General features: G+C 38.5%; 1 protein-coding gene across 6 annotated transcripts in view; it reads right to left on the bottom strand.

Annotated features, from left to right (window-relative positions):
* Window positions 1–22665, bottom strand: part of KIF5B (kinesin family member 5B) — a 77150-nt gene that overhangs the window by 16942 nt on the left and 37543 nt on the right. For 5 of the 6 annotated variants that reach the window (XM_036351102.1, XM_036351110.1, XM_036351074.1 and 2 more), the window contains exons 3-15: window positions 16125–16198; window positions 14983–15087; window positions 14450–14498; window positions 11108–11163; window positions 10930–11017; window positions 10651–10775; window positions 9252–9356; window positions 6958–7103; window positions 6167–6315; window positions 5544–5737; window positions 4656–4724; window positions 2054–2260; window positions 1475–1618 (exon numbers count right to left, since the gene is read on the bottom strand). In XM_036351102.1, the coding sequence (XP_036206995.1) occupies window positions 1475–1618; window positions 2054–2260; window positions 4656–4724; window positions 5544–5737; window positions 6167–6315; window positions 6958–7103; window positions 9252–9356; window positions 10651–10775; window positions 10930–11017; window positions 11108–11163; window positions 14450–14498; window positions 14983–15087; window positions 16125–16198 (1511 nt within the window). Of the gene's footprint in view, window positions 1–1474; window positions 1619–2053; window positions 2261–4655; window positions 4725–5543; window positions 5738–6166; window positions 6316–6957; window positions 7104–9251; window positions 9357–10650; window positions 10776–10929; window positions 11018–11107; window positions 11164–14449; window positions 14499–14982; window positions 15105–16124; window positions 16205–22665 lie in introns of those variants that run through there. The other variant, XM_036351120.1, reaches the window with a different exon arrangement.

Here is a 22665-nt window from a genome sequence, read left to right as displayed (position 1 = left end):
CTTTGGGACTCTTTATTTTCTGTCTTTACCACTCTTTATTATCTGTCTCTACCACTTTTTCACTTAAATTACGATTATTTTAACATGAAACAAAAAGATTTTTCTAAAAAGAAGTTGAAAATCTACAAAGCAAATTTTGAACAACAGCTTTCTAGTGTTCAATGACATAAAATAAATCTACTTTTCCATCCCCAAAGATTCCCACATAGCTCCAACATCTCCCATTACTTTACCATGAAAAGGATAGGACAGAATATTCAAACTGCTGATGAAGAGATCAAGTGAAGTCACCAGTATTTAACAATAACACTTTTCTTTTTTTCAGTGAGGTTGAGCTGACATTAAAAAATGACATATGAGGAGAGAGGTTGTAAGAATCTTTGCCTCCATCAATAGACAGCAGCTCTGAATAACAACCAATAGAAGGAATGTAAGCTCCATACTGAAAACCTTTACTTCATTTCCAATTCTTGCTAAATTTGGCCTTTAGTATGCTCTCACTATAAGCCCAATTATAAATTTGTTCTGTTTGTAACTATAAGTATGCTTTAATGAAAAAGGTGAAGTCCAAACAGATACTTACTGCAACATACAAATATTTCATGCTCTATATGTTTTTGCAGTTAAGAGTCTTAGTTTACCTTTTGGTCTAAGTTTCAAAATCTACCAGGTCACTCACTTTTTTTTTTTTTAGTACATGCCTAGTGATAACATACCAATATTATTATCCAAAACTAAATGTAATAGAAAAGAAAAAGGCATAGATAAAATAAGTGTGGCCAAATTTTGACAACCGATAACTCTGAGGTTCACAGTATTTTCCTCAGTTATATGTTTGAAATTTTTCATAATAAAAGTTAAAGAAAAAAATTAATTAGCAGTGCTCATCTTTTCCTTTTTAAATGGTAAAGCAACTACGGGCCAATTCATTTATGAGTTTATTCCCTGAGCTAATCTTCACTATTGTTCCAATTATATACTGTCATGTATTGTAATCTATTAGCATAATTTCTAAGTGCAAAATCTTTATATAGAACATGTAGTTCAAATAAATGCTTACTGAATATTCATCTACTTGAATACCCCATCCTTTTTCTTTTTTCTCATCTATTTAAAATGAATACAATACCATCCCTCTACTACACATGACTATTATGAGGATGAGATAATGGGTAAGAAAAGAACTTGGCCCAGCCGGGTGTAGCTCAGCAGTTGAGCGTCAACCCAGGAACCAAGAGGTCACAAGTTCAATTCCTGGTCAGGGCATACGCCTAGGTTGTGGACTCGATCCCCAGTAGGGGCATGCAAGAGGCATCTGATCAATGATTCTCTCTCATCTCTTCCTCTCTGAAATCAATAAAAAAAATTTTTTTAGAAAAAGGACTTTGTAAAGAAATAAGAAGTAATAAGAAATAAACAAAAGAATGAGCTGCATCCAGATAATTACACTTACAGTATGGTTATTATTATTTACCTTTACGTCATTATTTCCTACAGCAATTCCTATTTCTGCAAGGTCTTTTAGTAAAGATGCCATCATCTCAGCTGCTCGTTTTTTCTGGTGGTTAGTCATTTCCTTGAGTTTCTGAAGCTCAGCATCTATACTTGCTAAAGTTGCCTAGTAGATAGGCAAAAATAAAAGTTAGTTAATCTATTAAATGAAAGATCAATTCAAATATCAACAGGTATTGACACGTCTAACACTCTCAAAAATATTATTTTTTTCCTTTCATTTTCTTGAACTATCTAGTTCTGGAATAGCTCCCAGTTTAAACTTAAGACATATTTTAGACTTAATAAACAATGTAAAGTTGCCATACTGTGCTCCATTAAGAACAGTAGTCTACATTACTTAACTAGAGATTGAGTAATGTTTTCTGCCTTGAAATGGCCAACTTCCAAATTAATTAGATTCCATTTTCATTTACTGCCATAAGTCTGAGCAAATTAATGTTAGAATGGAACTGACAATTTTCTAGATGGTTGGTATATTTTCTTTGCCTTCTGTATACCTACTTATCAAGTCTTAAGAAAGAAAAAAACTATATCTTACTGATTTCTGATTCAGTTCATCACTAAGCAATTCATATTCCTTAGTTTTGTCTTCAACTTCCTGAGACTTCTGATCATAATTGACAGCAAGTTCCTCTAAGGCTTGTAAAACTTCCTTTACTTCTTCTTTAGAGGCATCGTTTTCTGCTTGAAGGCGATTCAGTTCAGCTTGCATATTATCTTGATCCCTTCTGGTAGATGCCAGAAGCTACGTGAAAGAATCAAGTTACCAAAGTACTATATGTTATAAAAAAAAACACACCTATTTGTTAAGCACAAAGGGGAGGAAATGTGGATGCTATTAAGTGTGGTAACAACATTAATTCATTCAACAGATTTACTAAATGTTACTATGTGTAGGCATGGTGCTAGACACTGTTGAAGAAAATCAAATAAAAACATTGTCATTAAAAACTCTAATAAAGCCCTAACCGGTTTGGCTCAGTGGATAGAGCGTCGGCCTGTGAACTGAGGGGTCCTGGGTTCGATTCCGGTCAAGGGCATGCGCCTTGGTTGTGGGCACATTCCCAGTGGGGGGTGTGCAAGAGGCAGCTGATTGATGTTTCTCTCGCATCAATGTTTCTAACTCTCTGTCCCTCTCCCTTCCTCTCTGTGAAAAATCGGTAAAAAATATTAAAAAAAAAAAAAAAAAAACTCTAATAAAATAAAAACTCTGTCATTGAGGAATATAGACGAGAAGATGTACATAATAAATGGAATACAAGATGATATGTAGGAGCCATAAAGGAGGGACAGGAGACGACAAACAAAGAGCTTGGTAGTAAATAAAAGGGGTGAGGATATTTTTTGTAGGAAAAGCAGAGGGAATGGAGAAAGTGCCAAGGATAGATAGATTTCAGTCAAGTGCAAATTAATGTACTAGAAAGACACAGGCATTCTAGCCTCATGACTTGTGTGCATAGAAATGAATGGAATTAATAGATGCTTAGAAAATTTGCTTTAAAATGTAGATTTTGGGGTAGCTTCTGAGCTATGCCTCAGCAAAACTTGGTATTGGTATATAAAATCTGAACTGGAAAGAAGCCAAGAGACTAGCAATTAGGAGGACATTGTAATCATCTAGTTAGTCAATGGTTTTTAAGTAGGGACATACGGAAATGCGTGGGAATTATTAATAACTAAAGGTCCAGTGCATGAAATTCATGCACGGGTAGGGTCCCTAGGCCTGGCCGGCAATCAGGGCCGATTGGGGCCTTCTGGCTGCCAGCCAGGGTCTCCCTTCCCCAGCTGCCAGCTGGGGCCTCTCTTTCCCAACTGCAAGTTGGGGCCTCCCTTCCCCAGCTGATGGCCAGGGCCTTCTTTCATTCTGTGCCACCCCCTGGTGATCAGCACATGTCATGGCAAGCAACTGGTCTCCTGGTTGAACTCCTGTGAGGACAATTTGCATATTAGGCATATATATGGAGCAGAATGCTACTGGCACTTAGAAGCAGGATCCAGGGATGCTAAAAAATACTACAATGCACCAGACAGAACAATATAATGAAGAATTAGGCAGATGGCCATAGGGAAGAGGGCAGGGAGGCAAGGGTTTGTGTGGAGGTAGGAAAGGGGGGGTTGGGGAAGAAGAGGACATCTGTAATAGTGTAAACAATAAAAACATGTAAAAAAAAAAAGGCAAATTCGACCAGTGCCCTTTGAGAAAGAATGCTATAGTTGAAATAAGTATAAAGATCATCTGATTGATGGTGGGTAATTCTTTCTTACTGAACCTGTACAGTCTTTGCCACCCTTCCCCAAAACAAACCTTAAATGAAGGACCATTTTTAAATGATTCCCCTGCTTTGCAGGTGAGATAAAATGAGGGTCCAAGCTAGGTGACAAACTATGGAGGAGAAACTCTGAAGTAAAGATGGAAGAAATGAACAAGAGGTTAGATAAGGGTAGAAATGTGAAGATGTAAAAAATGACTTTATTCATTGACACTCTCATTTCCCTAGAGTTATACCCCAACTTATGCAATTATTAAAGACAAAGTCAATGGGATTCAAAAATCAATATTTAGACCTATCCTTTAGACCTAACCTATATCTCTGTGTTGAAGTGAATGTATGAGACTAAAACACTTTTTTTATATTCTTTTCTTCATTTTCACTGTAAACACTGTACTTTTCATTAAGGGAAAGGGAGTCTAAAGTTGTTACAGCTCACTGTAAAAGTCTTTTCCAAGGATCAATAAGAATGTTTGGGGGCGAATAAGAAGACAGAACAGCACTGTACCTTAAGCAAGTAAAGTAGAAGACAATTAAAAAGAAATTCAGGAGAGCTATGTTAGAGTATATTTTTTAAAAAAGTTATCCTCTCCCCTCTAGTTAGAATTCAACATTAAACTTTAACAGAAAGTCATTCTATGCTTCAACCACATGATCTATCAATCTTACAGGATATTCACAATGAAGCATTCCTATATTAAAATATTTTTAATGTATTCAGTATATTTTGAGCTCTGTAGATTTGTCTTTTTCTGGAAATAATATGAAAGGCATACAAACTACCTCTTACTGATCCAACATTTGTGTCTTCAATTTCAATGACAAATTATAAAGTTTTTCTGAGAACAACATGAAAAGTATTCAACTTACCTCTTCCTGATCCAACATTTGTGTCTTCAATTTCTCTACCAACTGGCTCTGTTGATTAATTTCCTCATCCTAGAATTTCAATGTAACAAGTTACTCACAAGCTGGTTGTAATTGTTTCCTAACACAAAATTAAGATAACTATCACCCCTCCAAATTATTTCAAAACCATATTTTACTCCAATCTCTTAAGAAAATGTAAAAACAGATATAATCTTTTTCAATTATTAATAATTGTAACACTTCTTTTGCAATAAGAAAAGAAGCTGATAAACATTTATCATGCAATAAAAAAAAGCTATTCATTAAATATTTTAAATGCAAAAAGTAATTAACAAGTTCAAAGTTATTACTGAAAATAATGGCCATGAAGCCACATGAAACCTGCCATCTCTGCTTAAAACATATAAATAATACTACCTAAGAACAAAAAGCAAAACTAGAACTATTTTCTTCTAGTCTCTTATTGCTTTTCCCTCCATTCCTCTCTATTTGTTCGTAATTTGTTATTTTTCACACTACTGATATAATCAATGCAGGAAGATATTTTTACCGTTATGTTCCACTATCTAATCTTTTACATTATCTTTTATCAGTCTTCAGATCCCCAATTCTAAGAGGCCATTTTATTAAGTCTCTCCCATGATCCAATGCCAAATTTCCTTTAGAAAGTTATTTTAGCTTAAAAATGAGGGGGTGGGGAAACATGTCTCATACAATCTCTGCATAGAAACAGATTGTGATTTGTTTTTAATACAATGATTGTCAAAAGGCTAACAGATATCAAGAGAGATGTATATAGTCATGAGGACCAATATACATAAAATTAGAAAATAAAAATACCTATAGTGATAATATTCTACAACATAATAGAACATGAACAATACCTACCTTGTCATCAAGTTGTTTGTACAATTTAGCAATTTCTTCTTCACACTTTCTTCTTTCAGCATCAGTAAAGTTTCCAGTAACTCCAATTGTGGCTGCTGGTTTATCATTGGTAATAACAATATCTTTATCCACTGTGAAAGCTTCCAAGTTGGCTTTCTCTTTGTCAAACTGCTCATCAATAGGTACTGTCTCTCCTAAAATAAGACAAAATAGTTAATAAAATTCACCTGTCTAAAACTAATTTCAATTTTATTCAATTTCAGCAGCTCCTAACCAGCTTTATCTGCTCAGTCCCTGAGATTTGAAAAGATGCAATTACCTTTATTTCCCCATCCTGTAATCCAGTCATCAAATCTTTATTACTTCTACCCTAATCTAGGCACCTTGCCATCTTGTGACTTTTATAGCTTCCAAGTTGGCCTTTGTGCCTCTATTTATTATTTCTGGTAAAATCAGAATTTAATGTAAAAACTTTATTCATTTTTATTTGATGATGCCTAATGCCTAAAAAGTGAAAATGGATATGCTTTGTTATTTTATTTATTATACCTAAATCTCAAATTTATAAAGCAGTTCTAAATCTTTATCCAACAACTAAAAATGACAGCTTCCTAAGTTATTACCATTTCGCCATCGGTTGAGTTCGTTTTCAAGCCACTGAATGGTGTTACGGAGGGTCTTATTTTTTTCCTTTTCTCTTTCATACTTCTTTTTCCACTGTTCTGCAGTTAATTCTACATTGACACAAACTGTATTCTTAATTGTTTTGGCCCTAAGAAAAGTAATTGGGAAAAAAAAGAATGTGACTGAAATTATTTTCAATTGACATCTAATCTCTCTAGGTAATGTATGTATATATAGCTAAGTAACTTAACTTTCCTTGTACAGTTAACCTAACTATTCTTGGAGCTATAATTACTATAGTACTTATTCACACCCCAACTAAATTGGGGTCAGCCCTAACATCTATTAATAACTTAAAAAGAAAAATCAGCAACCTGATGAGGATAAAACATGAGGGCCTATATTTTCCAATTTATTTGCAAGGTTGACTTAAGAAAGGAAATTGTTGAAGTTTAAAGATAAAGCCATCATTATCTTCTTAGGCTAATCATATCATACAGATTATTTGAATCCGGTCACTTATACCAACAGGTTTAGCATAGGATTATATATATATCAGCTTTGTACTGTATTACCTGATTCAAATGTTTATTTTCTTTTATGCTGAGTTGCAGCTTCTTACATAAATTTGACTACATTTTACTTTAATGTGTGCTAAAACTTAATTCAAATCCAGGCAGTCTAAAAAATGGACCTGTACTCATGTGAACAATATCTATTAACATTTTCCTAGATTTAAACAATAAAAGGCCTATCTCTGTTCAGACTTTGTAATTGCTTAACAACAAACCTTTGGCCAAAAAGGAGTGTCGATTTTGTTTCAGATTCATTGTATGATGATGGAGAGCAGCAAATTACAATAGTGGTTCTACAGTTCCCACCTAATGAATCTTGAAGGATTCTTGTCATTTTACTATCTCGATATGGAACATACGTCTACATATAGAAACAAAAAAAATAAAATGTCAATGGGTTTCTACATAATAAAATTTATTACAATAATATTACATAAACATGCTATTTTTAAAAAAAACTACAAAGTGACTTCAGTTACCTATACTAATAAAAGGGTAATATGCTAATTAGACCGGGAGACCTTCTGGGAGACCTTCCGGACAAAGCCATGGTGGCAGAGCTGAGGCAGAGGCAGGTTTGGGGTGATCAGGCCGGCAGGGGGAGGCAGTTGGGGTGAGCAGGCTGGCAGGAAGGGGGGCAATTGAGGGCGAGCAGGCCAGCAGGGGGCGGCAGTTGGAGGCGAGCAGGCCGGCAGGGAGGGGCAGTTGGGGGCAATTAAGTTGGCAGGGGGAGGCAGTTCAGGCGAGTTGACCGGCAGGGTGGGACAGTTGGGGGTGATCAGGCCAGAAGAGGGGGCAGTTGGGGGCGATCAGGCCAGCAGGGAGAGTGGTTAGGGGTGATTAGGCAGGTGAGCAATTAGGAGCCAGCAGTCCTGGATTGCAAGAGGGATGTCCGACTGCCAGTTTAGGCCTGATGCCTGTGGGATCGGGCCTAAACTGGCAGTCGGACATACTCTGAGGGGTCCCAGATTGGAGAGGGTGCAGGCCGGGCTGAGGGAAACGCCCCCCCACATGCATGAATTTCATGCACCGGGCCACGAATCATATATAATAAAGTGGTAATATGCAAATTAACCCTCACACCCTCACAGGATGGCTGCCTACGACGAGGCCGGCAGGGGGGGTTAGTGAGGGATGACCAAACGACTGAACAAGCAGGCTGCGTGGGGCAACCAGGCCGGCAGGGGGGTTAGTAAGGGACAACCAAACAACTGAACAGCAGCCTGCGTGGGGCGACAAAATCAGCAGGGGGGTTAGTGATGGACGACGAAATGAATGAACAAGCAGGCTGCATGGGGTGACCAGGCCGGCATGGGGGACAGTTGGGGGCAATCAGGCCAGTGGGGGCGGGAGGCAGTCAGGGGCGACCAGGCAGGCAGGCAGGTGAGCGATCAAGAGCCAGTGGTCCAGGATTGTGAGAGGGATGTTCGACTGCCGATTTAGGCCCGATTCCTGGGATCGGGCCTAAACTGGCAGTTGGACATCCCCCAAGGGGTCCTGGATTGGAGAGAGTGCAGGCTGGGCTGAAGGGACCCCACCCCATGCATGAATTTCATGCACTGGGCCACTAGTCCTATATAATAAAAGGCTAATATGCAAACAGACCGAACAACCGGTTGCTATGAAGTGCGCTGACCACAAGGGGGCGTGTGTTGGCCACAGTGGGATGGTGGAGAAGGGGGCACCAGACGAAGGCAGGGTGCCGGTCGATGTCATTGGGGTGAGTCTCTGGTAGTTATTGAAAATTCTTTGCTCCTGCCCGTGGCGGTCCTGCCTGGCGCTTGCACCTGCTGGTGGCGCTGGCACCACCGTTCACACCCATTGTCGGCCCCGATCACTTGGTGCTGTCAGCTGGTGCGAGTGGTGGTTGCTGGCCCCAATCTCCCCTCAGGGCTTCTCCACCTCCCCCTGCTCCTGAGGGGAGATCGGGGCCAGCAGCCGCCACTCGCACCCGCTGCCTGGCGCCGGTCCCAATCGCTCAGCGCTATCAGTGGGTGTGAGTGGCGGCTGCCAGCTGTTATCACCCCTGAGGGCTTCTCCACTTCCCCCTGCTCCTGGGGGGTGATCAGGGCAGCAGCTGCTGCTCACACCCACTGACAGTGCCAGCCCCGCTCGCACCTGCTGCTGGCACTGGACTCAATCGCTCCATGCCTTCAGCGGGTGTGAGCCGGGCCAGTGCCGTCAGCGTGTGGGAGTGAGGCTGCCAGCAGACAAGAGACTGGGGGCTGTGGTGGGAGGGGCCAGGCGGGTCCAGGGAGGATGGGCTGAGACTCACACCTGTGCCTACCGCAGCCTCACAGCCCACAGTTCCTTTCAAGGTGCATGAATTTGTGCACTGAGCCCCTAGTTTGTTTATTACTGAGAACGAGGATATACATACTAATACTATAAAATAAATTTCTAAAAGACAAGGAATTCACACACAGATTCAAATACAGTGAATTACACACTCACTCTTAAGTAATTCAGTAATTCTCCATAAGAACAGGGAAATAGAAGACATACTTACACTACCCTCAGCCAAAGCAGAAATAACATTTCCAAGAGCAGAAAGTGACTTGTTGATGTTCTTAGCTTCATCCAGCACAGCACCTTCAGCTCCAGTTTTACTAACCTATCCATAAGATTAAAAAAATTTTTTTAAGTTTAAAATGAATTTTTGAATTTTCTAAGAAATTCAGAAGTCATCAATAATCAGCAAAAAAGAAAGAAAAGAAAAGCTTCATGACTTTATTTGCCAAGTGTTTACTCTCAGTTACCACTATTTCTCAAGTATTATTCTTTTGAGAACTTGGTTAAAACTATCTGCATAACAAGAACGTAATTAAAAGAGACACCAAATTTTATTTTTAGTTTGCGCTCTTCAAAATAACCAATTTACATGTGTATTTATATTTTACTAATTTGTTAGTACCCTTTGCTACATCAGAAAAGAGGAACCTTTTTAAAATTTGTTAGAGCATAATGTTTGTTGTTGATGGAACTGTTAGAAAACAGAGACTGAATTTAAATATATAAGCAAACTTGCTTCTTTTAAAAAATGTAAAATACATATATTAAGGATAGGATAGTATAATATGTTGCAATGTTGGTGGAAGAAATGGCCTCTCAGAATATGCAAACTGGAAACAGGCTTAAAAGGATGGATGTAAGACTTTTGAGTTGTAGCAAATAGGTACATTATTCTAATCAGAAGAAACAAAATTAGTGAAATAGCAAAAATGGTCATAGAAGTCAATATTAAAACATTTGAACTTATTTTGAAATAAACTAAAGTAAGATTATATATGACTGTAAAAATGAAATAATCAGCCCTGGCGAGTGTTCAGTGGTTAGAGCATCGGCCTGCAGACCAAAGGGTTTGTTTTCTGGTCAAGGGCATGTACCTCAGTTGCAGGTTAAATTCCTGTCCCTGGTCAGGGCTTGAGTAGGAGGCAACAAATTAATGTGTCTCTCTTGAGTGAGTTAGTCTCTCTCTCTCTCTTCCCCCCATCCACCCCTCCCTTCTCCTTTCTACTCTCTCTAAAAATCAATAGAAAAAACGTCCTCACTCCTGAATGAGAATTTAAAAAAAAGAGAAAAATAATCATCCAAAGGAAAGAAATAAGTACACCCAAAGTAGAAAGGACTAAAGGATAGTTACCAGTTTTCACAGGGAGCCCTTTGCCAATATGGATGAAAAGAAAACCAAAAATAAGGAGGATACCTAATAAAATTCATAATGACATAAGCTAAACAAATCCTTAATAAAAACATACATCTTAAGTCAAAGGTAACACTTACTGGTTGAACTGGACTATAGTCCAAATAACAGTGATTTGAACTGATTATTTAGTTTATGTAATCATAAAGTATCGACATCGATGCTTGCAACTCTCAAAAATGCTTAGATATGTAAAAACACTTACCTTTTCACTACCCGCTAAATCAACCAGATAAAGTTTTCCACTCAGCTTTTGCTCCGTTTGTGTGTTCTCTTGTTTTACATTAATAAGAAATATACTGTGACTTCTAGAGCTATGTTCATTCATATCTGCAATGAAATTACACAACTATAAATAAACATGGCTTTCCATGACCAATAATTTCTAAAGCATTAACATAAAAATCTCACAACTAATCAGCTTGATAAAGATAATTTAAGGCAGTTTTGTACCTTAACTAGTGTTAATAAGTATTTGACTTACTTGTAACTGCTACATGTCTGTTGGATTTTCCTTCATCTATGGTATCCATAACTTCATCTGGACTACATACAAAACGCTCTGTGCAACCCTATAAAATAATTTTAAGTATGTTGATATCCTTACAAATTTTTATTTCAGTGCTTTCCTAAATAATCATTCTATATTATTTTAACAGTACCTTTACATAGGGAACGCGGTTTTTATCTTCATGAACTGAAAGGTTGGTCTTTGAAACTGAAAAAAAGAAATAATATTAGCAACACTTTCCTAAACTCTAACACTGGCTATGAAATTGAATTGTCTCCTTCCCAAATCAGCTTGATAATAATAGGTTAACTTTAAAAATATGAAAAGGTCACTATTAAAATAAGACCATATAGAAATAGGAGATTTATATAGAAACCAATGCAGCAATATAGAATTTTAGGTCCAGTCCAACCTCTACCTACCACCCACATGTTGAAAATGAAAACATTAAGCCAGAGTGGTTCAATGGTTTGCCCCAAAACAATGGTGGTGGCAAGAGTGGGACTGCTGGCAGACAGGGGACCGGGGCTATGTGGGAAGGGCCGAGTGGGGGCGTGGAGGATGGGCTGGGACACGCCCTTGTGCCCACCACAGCCTCGAGGCCCACAATTCCTTTCAAGGTGCATGAATTCGTGCACTGGGCCCCTAGTCTATAATAAAAAAGCGAAATATGCTAATTGGACCAGATGTCCTTCCAGACAAAGCCAAGGCTGGGAGGGAAGCCAGGTCCCAGGTGCCTGCCGGCAGCCAGAGGGACACCTGGGTCCCAGGTGCCAGAGGGAAGCTGGTGCCAGCAGCTGGGGGAAGGCCTACTCTTGCACAAATTTCATGCATCAGGCCTCTAATCCTATATAGTAAAAGCCTAATATGCAAATTGTCCCCTTGACCAGGAGTTTGCTCGATATGATGCATGCTGACCACAGAGGGGTGGGGGGATGGGAGGAATGGAACATGGCCGGCGTTGGCGATGCTGCACTGGAAGCGGGCAGCAATAGAGGTGCTGCTGGCCCCGATGAGAGTGGGACTACGGTGGGATGGTGGAACAGGTGAGTAGGTGGTGCCAGGCCACAGCAGATACGAGCGAGGTCCAATCGCCCCGCAGACAGCGACCAGTGGTGGCGGCAGCTCCCAGGCGCTGAGGGAGCCGGGAGGGGGGCGTGCGGGAGCTTGGGGGCGCAGGGGTCAGCTGGGACCTGCCCTTCCACTCCAGACACTCGTGCTTCGATCACCGGCCAGGCCTAGGGACCGTACCCATGCATGAATTTTTGTGCACTGGGACTCTAGTGTATCTAACTAATTGACAGCTGATGGAAAACCAGATCTCAGGATCTCTAACTCGAGTTCAATGCTCTAATTAGTAGCATCGATAAAGAGCTGCTTTAAATAAGTTACTCCCGACAGCTGACTCTCACAGCCAGTTGGCCTGGAGGTCAAATCCCCCCAGTATTAACTACAACAATCAAGGCTTAACTACAACAAGACTGCACACAAAGACCATTAGGGGGTGCACCAAGAAAGCATAAAAAAAAAATGCGGAGACAAAGAAACAGGACAAAATTGTCAATGGAAGATACAGAGTTCAGAACCACACTTTTAAGGTCTCTCAAGAACTGTCTAGAAGCCGCCGATAAACTTAATGAGATCCTCAAGAAATCTAATGAGACCCTGGATGTTATGATAAAGAACCAACTAGAAATTAAGCATACACTGACTGAAATAAAGAATACTATACAGACTCCCAACAGCAGACCAGAGGAGCGCAAGAATCAAGTCAAAGATTTGAAATGCGAAGAAGCAAAAAACACCCAACCTGAAAAGCAAAATGAAAAAAGAATCCAAAAATTCGAAGACAGTGTAAGGAGCCTCTGGGACAACTTCAAGCGTACCAACATCAGAATTATAGGGGTGCCAGAAGATGAGAGAGAGCAAGATATTGAAAACCTATTTGAAGAAATAATGACAGAAAACTTCCCCTACCTGGTGAAAGAAATGGACTTACAAGTCCAGGAAGCGCAGAGAACCCCAAACAAAAGGAATCCAAAGAGGACCACACCAAGACACATCATAATTAAAATGCCAAGAGCAAAAGACAAAGAGAGAATCTTAAAAGCAGCAAGAGAAAGAAACTCAGTTACCTACAAGGGAATACCCATAGGACTGTCAGCGGATTTCTCAACAGAAACTTTGCAGGCCAGAAGGGAATGGCAAGAAATATTCAAAGTGATGAATACCAAGAACCTACAACCAAGATTACTTTATCCAGCAAAGCTATCATTCAGAATAGAAGGTCAGACAAAGAGCTTCACAGATAAGGAAAAGCTAAAGGAGTTCATCACCACCAAACCAGTACTATATGAAATGCTGAAAGGTATCCTTTAAGAAGAGGAAGAAGAAGAAAACGGTAAAGATACAAATTATGAACAACAAATATGCATCTATCAACAAGTGAATCTAAGAATCAAGTGAATAAATAATCTGATGAACAGAATGAACTGTGGATTATAATAGAATCAGGGACATAGAAAGGGAATGGACTGACTATTCTTGGGGGGAAAGGGGTGTGGGAGATGCGGGAAGAGACTGGACAAAAATCGTGCACCTATGGATGAGGACAGTGGATGGGGAGTGAGGGCGGAGGGTGGGGTGGGAACTGGAAGGAGGCGAGTTATGGGGGGAAAAAAAGAGGAACAAATGTAATAATCTGAATAAAGATTTAATTAAAAAAAAAAACAATCAAGGCGTAACTACAACAAGACTGTGCACAAAGCCCACAAAGGGGTGTACCAAGAGTGTCCACCTCAGGTAATTGGGGATGCTGAGCCACTGGGCCCTATAGGACAGCTAGCACAGAAAGCCACTCTATCAACACAGGGAAGCATAAAAAATGCGGAGACAAAGAAACAGGTCACAAATGACAGAAATGGAGGAAAGCAAACTACTGGATATAGAGTTCAAAACCACACTTATAAGGTTTTTCAAGAATTTTCTAGAAATTGCCAATAAATTTAGTAAGACCCTCAAAAAAAAAAAAAAAAAAAGTTACTCCCATGTGTCAAATGACATTTAGTTAAAACTTTAAAAGAAAAAATATTAAATGTCTGTTTCCTATAACTTAAGTCAATTTCATATAGATTAGCTTAAAAATGGTCTCACATCTCCTATTAAAAAAAAAAATAATAGCCCTGGCCAATGTTTCTTAGTGGTTAGAGTGTCAGTCCGCACACTGAAGGGTCCTGGGCTCAATTCCCAGTCAAGGGCACTTACCTGGGTTGCAGGTTTGATCCCTGGCCCCGGTCTGGGCAAGTGCAGGAGGCAACCAATCAATGAATCTCCCTTACATTGATATTTCTGCCCCTCCCCAACCCCCCGCCACTTTCTCTAAAAATCAATGGAAAAAATATCCTCAGGTGAAGATTAACAAACCAAGCCAAACCAACAAACAAAAAGAACACATGCTATTTTAAAATAAGTAAAGGGTAAGAAGCTAACTTACCATCTAATAGGTCCCTTATCTTATCCAAATAAATTTCAAAATATGAAACCTAAAAGGCAAATAAATAAAGGAAAGAAGATCAATCAATTAAAATTATAAAATAATTTATTCACTTACTCATTAATATTGAAGAGTGAGTGCCAGACGTAAACTAAGGGGACAGTTATCAATAACAACTCAGCCATAGTTCATATTCTAATCAGAAGACCTAATTTCACTAACCTGCTTATATAACTAAAAAGCAATTTCCATTATGTATCTTCATCTAATATGAACTAGATTAGAGAAGTAAGAACCTTTAAGTTGCATAGTAAAACAAATTCCTTTATTTTACAGAGAAGGAAAATAAGGCAAAAGAGACTTGGCTAACTTGTTTAAGGTTATCTAATGACAAATGAATTAACTATATCTGTTCATAAAATAATTCTCAAATACTTTAAAATGTTTTAAAAATAAAATTAGCATTTATTACTTTTTAGAACAGAATTATTCTAGGTATAAAATAAAATACAACCTTTCCCCAAGGATTTTACCTTAATATGAAATTCCAAATTTTCATCCATGGAATAAATATAATTAAAAATATCTTGCACTATTCTTGGAATAATTCCCATGCCTTCTGGATCATGAAGTTTTCCCTAAACAGAAAACAAGACTAGATCTCTTCAATAAATTGTAAAGTATGAATTAAAATTCAAAATTTCAATGTATAATTATAGTCAATAGAGAACAGGAATTGTAATGATTGTCATTTTTTGGTGAAAATGGCTCTATAAGGATCTAAAAAACCCAATTCTACAATTTACATATTTTTGTAAGTTACATATAAATATTGTATATAAATACATATACAAACTTAGGTAAGTTACATATAGAACTGTATAACCACATGGGTTACCAATTAATCTTAGCCTTTTATTTAATCCTTAGATTTAGGTTATCCACATTTGTAAATGATCATCTTCTATGAAAAGTTTCTAGCTTCTTTATATATTTGCACTGTTCCTTCTACTTCAAGTCAAATTCCTGGATATGCTAAATGTCCTTGTCCTCAGACTTTATGAAAATGAGTTAACAGAATTAAATAAGCTGTCACTTAACTTTATACAGTAAGCTCAGATAAATGATAAAAGCAAATGCTCTGTAGCAGCAGCAAAAGCTCTGTAACGGTGGTAAAAGTCTTCTCGAAGCAAAGCTCAAACATGTCTACATCTACTAATAACAGCAATGATAATTATGGAAACGTTCTTATCAGAAAAGAATGGCAGTTATAGGGGGAGGAAGGGACCAAGGAGAGGAGTAAGAAAGGGAATTAATTTACCTGGTCAATTAAATTACCTGAGTAGAATTGAAAACACACAAACATTCAAATTTTCCCATTATGAAGTAATGGAAAATTCTTGTTTAATTCTAAAATGTTCATAATTTCATGGTTATGCTAATTGATAAAAGAAAACTAGATATGATTTAAAATATATAACATCACTATTCAAACTCAAGAAAGAACCAGATTCTATCAATGAAGTTATTCATGTACTACCATGTGAGAGAAAGCAAAGAATAAATAAGGAGAATAAATAAATTGTTTAAGCATGGCTAAGTTATTTCACAAATAATGACTGAATGTTCTGTCTGTACTGCAAACTATATCCAAGTACACACTACAAAATGTTACCTCCATTGTGTGTGTCTTCCCAGACGATGTCTGTCCATATGCAAATATTGTTCCGTTGTATCCCTCAAGTACATCTATAAGATAGTAAGAGATTTTATACTTTAGGGAATTCTTTTCCTTAAGTAAAATTCTTAAGAAATTACTTAATGTTAGGAAATATTCTTAAAAAATGCACACACACACATTAAACCTATTCCTTATCCATGCATAAACATAATAAAATATTCATGGGAAGAATGGTAAGGAAGATTTCAGATTTTCTTTATGCTAATATGAAAGTAAAAATTTAGTACATGAAAGATTTATAAAGACATTAAAGAAAATAAATAATATATTTAATAGTAACTTTCTTAGTGACGACCAATCTAAGCAATTACTTTCTCTCCAGCCCAGATTACTTTCTGTGGTTAACAAGAAACAAATTTTTTTAAAAATATATATTTTATTGATTTTTTACAGAGAGGAAGGGAGAAGGATAGAGAGTTAGAAACATCGATGAGAGAGAAACATCGACCAGCTGCCTCCTGCACACCCCCTACTAGGGATGTGCCTGCAACCAAGGTACATGCCCTTGACCAGAATCGAACCTGGGACCCTTCAGTCCACAGGCTGATGCTCCAGCCACTGAGCCAAACCAGCCACGGCTCAAGAAACAAATTTTATATTCTGTTGCTTATAATCATTTATGTCAGTGTACATCTCAAGGAAGTAAGTCTTTGTTCTTGTCATGACATCTGTATGCTAAAGCTTTATATGACCTAAAAGAAAAATAATGTTCTGTCTATTTACAATGCAGATATGAATGAGTTTTAGAAATAGGATTAATGATTGGTGGTTAAATCTCACAAACCTATATATTCCTCATATACAAAGTATAACAAGCCCAGTCCTACCCTCAAAATCAGTTATTAGAAAGTTTCCTGTGAAATTAAAAACATACTTTCTAGCCCTTTGTTTACCCCAAATCTATTAACATCTAAGTATTTTCCTCCAATAGGATGAAGGGGGGGAAAGAATAGAGTAAATAAGAAGGTGAATTTTTGATTTTGTTTTCAGGGATTCAGTTTGTTCTGTCTTGGTGACAAGGAAAATATTATGAAATTATATTCTACTCTAAAGGAAGCCTAAGTAAAGAGAAGCCTCTGTTGTAAATAGGAGATGGTAACAGTGAAAAGTAAATTTGTCAACAAGCCAATCCTTGTTTTTTCAACTGATTTTTTCTTTAAAGGAGTAAAAGTTGTTCCAACGTTGGACACAACTAACAAGGTAAGAGACTGCCCTCTTGCAATCCGGGACCCTCAGGGGATGTCGGACTGCCGGTTTTGGCCAGGTCCCCACAGGCCAGGCCGAGGGACCCCGCCGGTGCATGGATTGGGCCTCTAGTATGCATATAAGATCTTTGGTTAATCTATTCCCACCCTTCCCCCTCTCCTCTTCCCTCTGAGATTAATCAGTCTGTTCCATGTTTCCATGCCTGTGCATTGAGCGTCTGCCGCTTGGTGATCAGTGTGCATCACAGCTACTGGTGGAATGGTCGTTTAGACTTTTATATAGATAGATAGATAGTACATTTGTATTACGTGAAACTGTATTATCTGAGGCCTTCTAGGATAATAAATGTATGCAGCACAATTGTATTTGGGACTTCAAATACAACTTCAAGAATTTTATGATTATAGTGATTAGGGAATATTCAACATTCAAATATTTACTGAGCACCTGCTACGATCTAGGCCAGTGATGCAAACCTTTTGAGCTCAGCATGTCAGCATTTTGAAAAACCCTAACTTAACTCTGCTGCCGTGTCACATATAGAAATTTTTTGATATTTGCAACCATAGTAAAACAAAGATTTATATATATATATATTTTTTTAAAATATATTTTATTGATTTTTTTACAGAGAGGAAAGGAGAGAGATAGAGAGTTAGAAACATCGATGAGAGAGAATCATCGATCAGCTGCCTCCTGCACATCTCCTACTGGGGATGTGCCCGCAACCCAGGTACATGCCCTTGACCGGAATCGAACCTGGGACCTTTCAGTCCGCAGGCCGACGCTCTATCCACTGAGCCAAACCGGTTTTGGCAGATTTATATTTTTGATATTTATTTTATATATTTAAATGCCATTTAACAAAGAAAAATCAACCAAAAAAATGAGTTCGTGTGTCACCTCTGACACGCGTGTCATAGGTTCGCCATCACTGATCTAGGCTCTGCTCTGGGTGCAGGGGATTTAACAGGGACTGATTAGGTGATTTCTAAATATGTCACGTGTCACCCAAAGTAATAAGATTTGTATCAATTAGAAAAATAATCCCTTTTCGTCTAACTTAGTATCTATCTCTAATTTTGATTTCTATAGTAATTTAACTCCCAATATTTTTAAAAATCTAAACATACAGAAAAATTGAATGAATTTTACAGTGAACATTGGTATTTAATCATCAAGATTCTACCATTAACATTTTATTATTTTACTGTTTGCTTTCACCACGTACCTGGCCTCCCATTTCATTTTTTAATGTATCTCAAAGTAAAATGCAGACTTCCACCTATATACTTTGCTTTGCATATACTATTAACTAGAATTCAATATTTTAGTTTCATTCCTCTGAGGTAAAATTTACATACAATGAGCCCGACAAGCGTGGCTCAGTGGTTGAGCATCAATCTATGAAGCAGGATCATGGTTTGATTCCTGGTAAGGGCACATTCCAGGTTGTGGGATTGATCCCCAGTGTGGGGCATGCAGGAGGCAGCTGATCAATGATTCTCATCATTGATGTTTCTATCTCTCTCTCTCTCCCTCTCTATTCCTCTCTGAAATCAATAAAAGTACATTTTACAAAATTTACATACAATGAAGGGCACATTATTTTGAGTATAGATCTTTAAAAAATAATTATCTACTTGAAAGAGATATGTACTCTAAAGGAGTACATATCTATAATCAGAGAAAATTAGGCACTTTGTGACCTGGCTCTTTTTCAGTTCCATCTCACCACCCTTTCCCTCACATTACTATTTTTGTTGATAATAATGGACAAATCTGACAATTTCATATGGTTCAACTTCACAGTCACAACATAATGTATGCTGTTCCCCCCAAAGGCGATAACCTTCTCATATGGGTATGCATTAATCCATGTGACCCCTCTCTCTGCATGGAAGGCAAACCTCTCAGTCCCTACTCTTTATGTATCTTTAAGACTAGCTCAGGATTCTTGAGAAGTGACGTCAGAGGAATGGAGGTATGAGAGCACACCTTGTCCTCTATCCCTGAAATTTCAACAAGGTAACCAACCATAATTCAACAAAGAAATCCCTGCTCAACACAGACACATGCCTGAGAGACCCGCTCATTGAAACATCTAAAGGTGGACAACCGGGAATAAACGGGAGATGAGAAGGGAGAAAAGTGCAGACCACCAGAGACCACCAGCAAATGCAACCCTGTAACCGGGAGCTCGTGGCTTGGCTGGCAGCGAGAGGGAGAAAAAGCCAAGGTAGCAGGCTCTTCCTTCGGTTGGGAGGAACAGAGCTGCAGGAGGGCAGCCCAGTGGCAAGGAAGCAAACAGTGTCAGAGTCAGCAAATACCTGACAGAGCACTGGATTCTACCATGCAGCTCTCTACTATCCGGCTGGCAGTAGTGTTTTAGACAAAGAAATGGAACAACAGAGTCCTGCTGCCACTTAACACTAGAAAGACTGAAATTTAGTATATACCTATATTGCCCAAAAGCAGTCAAAATGACTGCATTGTGAAAGAATAATATCGGAGCACTCTTCACTTATGTTCCTTAGCTTTTTCCAATAACTCACTTCTATTCGACATTTCTTTCATGAATTTAGGGCGCAAAAGAAATAAAATAAACAACTTATTAGAACAAGTATCACTGCATAAAGATTCGAATAACAAGTACTAGTTTAGCTTATTGAGCAACTGCAACTTATCAAGTATCGACAATTTATCATGTACTTGTATGTTATCATGTGACGGTAATTGAAAAAAAATGAAATCTGTTATTTCAATACAGAGCCGAACTGGTCATATAAGAAATTTACTCAATTCAATAATAAGAGTCATAATTTCCCAAGCAGTCAAAATGACTGCTTTTGGGCAATATAGGTATAACACATATATATATACCGGAAATGAAGGAGGGGGAGGTAACTACAATTATTAATAAACGCATTTTGTACAAAAAGTCACAAAATTCTAAGACATTGTGTCCTTATATACATAATTGTTTTTCTAATTGAAATTAAAAAGCAGTCAAAATGACTTCCTTGGGCAATCTAGTGTTAAACTCCCAAAACTTGCCTCCTGTTGCCCTAGGTGTTGGGACCAAGACCATATTAACTTTAAACAAAGAGTTATTTTAGTAGGAACACTGTTTCCTTCTGTGACTGATCTCCTGAAGGGGTGCTTGGAGGGGAACAAGACAGAAGTCAGGAATCGCCATTATGGTGATAGCAAAACAAACCCCACCACAAGTAGTGCAGCTGTATTGTCTTATGGAAGCAGTGGAGGTGCAAGACTAGGAGATCACAGAAGTAAAAAGTCTTGAGATTCAGCACCATATATTTCAAAGTAGTAGAAAGAACTCAAGAGATAAACGCATAATCAAAGGAGACCAGCATACACCATGAACAACCACAGTAATAAGGATGACCAGAAGGAAATGAAAAATCGCTAGAAAGCAAGCTCGAACACATGGATATATGTAATATAAATGACAAATTTCAAGACTGCAGTTCTAAATATACTCTACAAGATGTAAGAAAATACTGACAGGAAATTCAGTGCACTCAGAAAATAAATCAACGAACAAAAGTAGTTTACCAAAGAGGATGAAACTTTAATAAAGAACCAATCAGAAATCTTGGAAATAAAGCATGAGATTAAGAGTGAACTGAGCATAGAAAACAGAACCAAACTGATGGAGGAAAGATTTAGAGATACTGAAGATCGGAATCAAGAAATGACACAGAGGAAAAAATACACCTGAGCATAAAGAAAAATAAAGAGCTCGCCCTAGCTGGTTTGGCTCAGTGGATAGTAGGCCTGTGGAATGAAGGGTTCTGGGTTCGATTCCAATAAAGGGCACATGCCCAGGTTGTAGGGGTTGTGCAGGAGGCAGCTGATTAATGGTTCTCTTATCATTGATGTTTCTATTTCTCTTTCCCTACCCCTTCCTCTCTGAAAGCAATAAAAATATATATATATTTTTAAAAAGAGCTCTACAAGACCTATCTGAATCCATCACAAAAAGCAATATTAGAACTATAGGCATTGCAGAAGAGAAAAGAAACATGAGATGGAGAGTCTATTAACGGGAATAATAGTGGGAATCCAATGTGGCACTGGAGTAAGTGGATGCCACACTGACACACTCCCAGGATCAAACTGGAGGAACAAAATAAAAGAAAAACCAACCTAAATAATCAACTGAAGACTAGCTGGAGAGAACCCTGATAACCAAAGATGGAAAGCAGAGACCACATAGAAACTGATAGGAAGTGAAAGGGCTGGGCAGGCTTCCAAAGGCAGCAGGTAAAGTTCCGGAGGGATATCTTAGCTGTGAAAACCCAAGTTGCTCTATCCAGCCCAGAACACCACAACTGAGAAATGTGCCCATATAACATCAGGCCGTGAAAAGCAGCAGGGTTGCTGTCTGTCAGGGAGAGATGACTGGAAATGCAGGCACCCTCTTAAAGAGCCAATGCATGAAATTTCAGGTACAGCACTCACTTTGGGCTTCAGCAAAGGGAGGACTGTGGACTGCAGCTGTGTGAGCAGAAGGCAGCGTTGGGGGCTCTTTAGTTAGACCTCAGAAGGCAGGCACCCCAGTTTCCCGTGCTGAGATATTCTCTCACACTGAGGAGAACATCTTTCTCCAGCAGGTGTTTGCTATCCAGGTGGTTTCGCCTGGGGGGAAAGCAGTTACTCCATGCTTTGAAAGACCCCGTACAACATCCTGTGGAGTTTCTGAGGCCCATTAAGAGACTGAGAATAATAATCAGCCTGCAAGCAGAAGCAATTGCCCCACCCTTTTGGGAAACCGTTCAACCCACCCTGTGGTTGATAGCCACAGGGTGATCAAGACTGATAACAATCAGTCAGCAGGATTTGCCAGATATAATTTGGGGCCCTGGGCTGGGAAAAGCACACCTTGATGCACATCATGGTCCTTTCCAAAGGAACTCAGCCCCAGCAGAGGAATCAAGGTTGATGATAACTCTAAACAGAATACACAGGGCCAGTGAGAAACAGCATCTGAAACTGTTCTGCACTAGAGCTTGGGAAACATAGCACATCTACCTAATACACAGCCACAAATGCAAACAAGCAACCAAAATGGGAAGAAAAAAAGCACCTACTGGAAGAATAAGAGAATTCTTCAGAGGAAGAGCCAAATGAAATGGAGATGGGAAAAATTTTTTTATGCAAATGGAAACAAAAGCCTGGGATGTTATTAAACAATGAATGGGTTACCAATTATTTCAAGAAAGAAATAAAAAACTTCCTGAAA

The sequence above is a fragment of the Myotis myotis genome, unplaced genomic scaffold, assembly GCF_014108235.1.
Source record: "Myotis myotis isolate mMyoMyo1 unplaced genomic scaffold, mMyoMyo1.p scaffold_m19_p_1, whole genome shotgun sequence".
In the NCBI taxonomy this organism is placed as follows: domain Eukaryota; kingdom Metazoa; phylum Chordata; class Mammalia; order Chiroptera; family Vespertilionidae; genus Myotis; species Myotis myotis.
The sequence above is the reverse complement of the archived record's forward strand: the minus strand, read 5'-3'. Positions and strand labels throughout refer to the sequence as shown.